Source organism: Trichechus manatus, unplaced genomic scaffold (genome assembly GCF_000243295.1).
Source record: "Trichechus manatus latirostris isolate Lorelei unplaced genomic scaffold, TriManLat1.0 scaffold00069, whole genome shotgun sequence".
Classification (NCBI taxonomy): domain Eukaryota; kingdom Metazoa; phylum Chordata; class Mammalia; order Sirenia; family Trichechidae; genus Trichechus; species Trichechus manatus.
In genome coordinates this window covers 5,935,816-5,940,164 of record NW_004444005.1, presented here as the reverse complement: position 1 = coordinate 5,940,164, position 4,349 = coordinate 5,935,816, and the positions used below count along the sequence as shown (strand labels likewise).

At 57.6% G+C, this 4,349-nt stretch overlaps 1 protein-coding gene across 1 annotated transcript in view; it reads right to left on the bottom strand.

The window, feature by feature from the left end:
- Positions 1 to 4,349, bottom strand: part of PNPLA3 (patatin like phospholipase domain containing 3) — a 48,123-nt gene that overhangs the window by 8,734 nt on the left and 35,040 nt on the right. Inside the window, exon 5 of the mRNA XM_023734518.1 lies at positions 773 to 994. Coding sequence (XP_023590286.1) covers positions 773 to 994 — 222 coding nt within the window. The remainder of the gene's footprint in view (positions 1 to 772; positions 995 to 4,349) is intronic.

Genomic DNA, 4,349 nt, shown 5'->3' with positions numbered 1-4,349 from the left:
GGCCGGGGACCTGGCCTGTGCCGCGTGGGAGGTGGCGGCCCGGGACCTGGCCTGTGCCGGGTGGGAGGTGGCGGCCCGGGACCTGGCCTGTGCCGGGTGGGCGTTGGCGGCCGGGGACCTGGCCTGTGCCGGGTGGGAGGTGGCGGCCCGGGACCTGGCCTGTGCCGGGTGCGAGTTGGTGGCCGGGGACCTGGCCTGTGCCGGGTGGGAGGTAGTGGCCGGGCACCTGGCCTGTGCCAGGTCGCTTGCCCACCTCTTCCCACCTGGCAGCATAACACACAAGGCAAGAAGCCCTTTAACTCTTCCACACATTCACAGAAAACATGGGTTGATTTGCATCCCCGAAAAAGATACGTTCAAGTCCTAACCCCAGTACCTGTGAAGGTGCTCTTACTTGCAAATAGGGTCTTTGCAGATGTAATTAATTCAGTTAACATGAGGTCATCGTGGAGTGGGGGGTCCTAATCCCATCTGAGTGGTATCCTTACAGAAGAGGAGAAAAGACAGAGAGACCCTGAGGAGGGCGGTCAGTGAAGCCGGAGGCAGACCCTGGAGCCACGCGGCCACAGGCCCCAGGCCACGCCACCAGAAGCTGGAAAAGACCGGGAAAGATGTTCCCTTCGAGCCTTTGGAGAGAGCACAGCCCTGCGGACACCCTGAATTTGGAGTGCCAGCCTCCAGAACTGAGACAATACATTCCGTGTGTGGTATTAGGAAGCCCTAGGAAACCATGCCAGCTCCCCGGCACCTCTCTACCCCCGAGGGGCGGTACCTGTTAAGAGCTTGGAGGAGACCGTCTCCAGAATGCGCTCATCCCACGGCAGGATGCTGAGGCGCAGGTGGGCCAGGAGCTCGTCTTCCTCAGGCTTCGTCTCCAAGGCAACTGCCTCCCGGGGAGGCTCCAGGCTCCTGTCTTCCCAGCAGCTGGCACTGGTCTCTGACTCCACGGCTTCTGAGGCTAATTTCAGGCACGGTCCAGGCCTCTCGCAGATGCCTACAAACGCATGGGGAAACAGACCTGTGAGCTAATCTGGGAAGCCGGGGTCATCACACAGCCACGCACAGCATTAGAAGGTGGGCACGCAGCCACCGGGGAAACCGCAGGCTGTGACTGGCTGAAATAGGACGAGAAGAAGGAAGTGTGGGCCTTTGAAGCCAGACAGACGTGAGCTCAGCTCCTGGACCGATCACTCACTAGCTGTGTGGGCTCCAACCCCACGTGTGGATTCATGGGGTTGAAGGATAAGGATTCTAATTCATTTATGATAACTGAGCCGCTGGGCAAGCTCCAGGCCCTGAGGCTCACAGCAGCCATTCACTGGGGACATTCTTCGGGCCCCCATTTGTCAGCTGAGGAAACAGAGCACAGAGAGGTTAAGTGATTTGCCCAAGGCCACACAGCTAGTAAGTGGCAGAGCCGGGATGTGATCCCACGTCAAAGATGCCACTCTGTCCCATCACACAGTGGGGGTCCTGGGTAGCTCCAGGCACTGCCTAGATGTGGTGGTGGGGTGGGGCAGGCTCAGTAGCCCACACCAGTGGGTAGTCCCTGCTCCCATCCTGGGTTGAGGTGGGGGACAGGAAGTTACAGATGCTCATGGCTGCACCCAGCCCACATTTTGCTTCCAATCTCTGGTGACAAAGACCAAGCAGTGGCTTTCTCCACACCGGAGAGGCCACATCAAGGCCACGCCAGCCCCCGGTGGGCAGTCCCCCAGCTTTGACCATGCTCCTGAACGCCTCCCCAGCTCCTGAGTGATGTCTCCCTTTCACGCTTCTCCCTAGATCTTTCCAAGCCCCTGCTGGACACATTCCTCACCTCGGAGACGCACCTTCCCCTCAGGTACCTTTCAAGATCGGCTCCCACGACAATGCTGCATCAAAATAGCAGCAGCCCCCTTGCGTGTCCTCTGCAAAGCACAGGGATCGCCAGCCCAGCTGCCTGTCCTGCTTAGATTTTCAGACCCAAACCCAGCTGGGGCGCTAAGTGGCTAGTCCCAGAGCAGTCTTTAGGATTCACCAGGAATTACCTGTTGTTATTGTAAGGAGCCTGGTGGCACCATGGTTAAACACTTGGCTGCTAACCGAAAAGTCAGTGGTTCTAAGCCACCAGCCGCTCCGCAGGAGAAAGATGTGGCAGTCTGCTTCCATAAAGATTCCAGCCTTGGAGACCCTCTGGGGCAGTTCCACTCTGTCCTACAGGGTCGCTGTGAGTTGGCATCGACCCGTCGGCAACAGGTTTGGTTTTCTGGTTTTGGTTGTTAGCTGCCATTGGGTCAGCCCCCAACTCATGGCGACCCCGTACACAGGGGATCAGACCACTGGGCTCCACAGTTTACACCACCTGATTTTTGGAAGTAGATTGCCAAGCCTTTCTTCCTAGTCCATCTTAGTCTGGAAGCTCTGCTGAAACCTGTCCAGCATCGAAGCAACTTGCCAGCCTCCACTGACAGGTGGCTGCACATGAGCCGCACTGGCCGGGAATTGAGCCTGGGTCTCCCGCACGGAAGGGGAGAATTCTCCCGCTGACCAACCCAAACTCCCCTTGCTACAGATGTGGAGACTGAGGGCAGGGAGGGAAAGCAGCTTGTCCAAAGTCACTGAGCTAGGAAATGGCAGGGCCAGCCCACGGTAATGCCTGCCGCATCCGCTTCTGTGGGGTCTGCCGTCAGCCAGTCACAGATTGCCCCCAGATCTTATTCCCAGCCCAGCTGCTCTCTAGAGCCCCAGACAGGGAAGCACTAGAATGCCCCTGGGGCTGCCCACACCCACACATCCAGCGCAGGCTCTCCAGTCTCCTACGAAATCCACTCCGTCCCAAGGACACTAAACCAATGAGAGCACTCCCACGCCGCCCCCAGCTGCTGAAGCTGGAAGGCTGGCCTTCATCCTGGAGTCTTCCTCTGCCCCAATCTCCAGTAGTGGCCAACTCCGGTTCCCCCAGGCCCCTGCCAATCTGTTCCCTCCCACTACCCCCGCTGGTGCCACCCTGGTCCGAGCGCTGGCTTCCTCCAGGCCTCCCGGGCGCTGATCTCCTGTCTCCCACCGCTCTGTGCCCTGTAGCCAGAGGGGCCTCCCAGGGCCCTCCTGTGACCCCCCTCACTCCATGCTCATGGGAGACAAACCCCCCACCACGTCCACAGGCCTGCCTGTCCCCCCAATTTCCCTGACCGCCATCCCTGCCAGCTCCCCTCTGCCCTCCCCTCACGCCCCCATGCCCGCCACTCCAGCCACACCGGCCCCCTGTTCCTCCAGCGAGCCTCAGCCCACCTCCCCCACGCTCAGCACTCTCCTATTCACTCCCAAAGTCTCAGCTTGGACTTCACACCCTCCCGGCAGGGGACCCCCGGCCTCTGGGATCCCCCAGGTGATCCCATAGTATCCTGTATTGTCCTGCCCAGGTACTGATCATGCCGTCACCCATCTATTCACGGATCTCCGAGACGGCGAGCTCCAGGAGCACGGGGCCACACCTGCCCGCTCGCTGCCATATCCCTGGCCGTAGGAGGTGTGCAACGAACGCCTTCTGAGTATAAAGTCACGTACATCCTTCGAAGCACACTGTGTCCTCTCAGTGGCCAAAGACTAATTCCACCCACCAAACCCACAGCCATCGAGTTGCTTCCAACACATCACGACCCTATAGGACAGAGTAGAGCTTCCACTGGGGGTTGCCAAGGCTGTCATCTGTACAGAAGCAGACTGCCACATCTTTCTCCTGTGGAGCGGTTAGTGGGTTCAAACGGCCGACCTTTTGGTCAGCAGCCGAATGCTTTAATCACTACGCCACCAGGGCTCCTCGAGACTAATTCAGAGGATTAGTAAATCAAACGATAATACAACCAACTTTTAGAAACATAGCTGCTCCGGAATGAATTGCGTCACCCTCCTAAAAACAAACCATATGTTGAAATACTAACCCCTCTACCAGTGAAAGGAGCCCTGGTAGCACAGTGGTGAAGCACTCAGCTGCTAACCGAATGGTCGGTGGTTTGAACCCACACAGCAGCTCCATTGAAGAAATGATCAGGCAATCTGCTCCTGTAAGGATTACAGCCTAGGGAACCTATGGGGCAGTTCTGCTCTGTCCTGTGGGGTCGCTACGAGTCAGAATCAACAGCACACAACAACAACGTACCTGTGAATGTGGCCTTGTTTGGAAATCAGGGGTTTTCTTTCGTCCTATTAATGAAGTCATACCAGAGTGGGGTGGATCCTAAATTTCATCCCTTCTGAGCGGTGTCTTATAAAAAGGGAAAACAGACACACACACACACAGACACACACACAGACACACACACAGACACACAGACACAGACACACACACACAGACACAGACACAGACACAC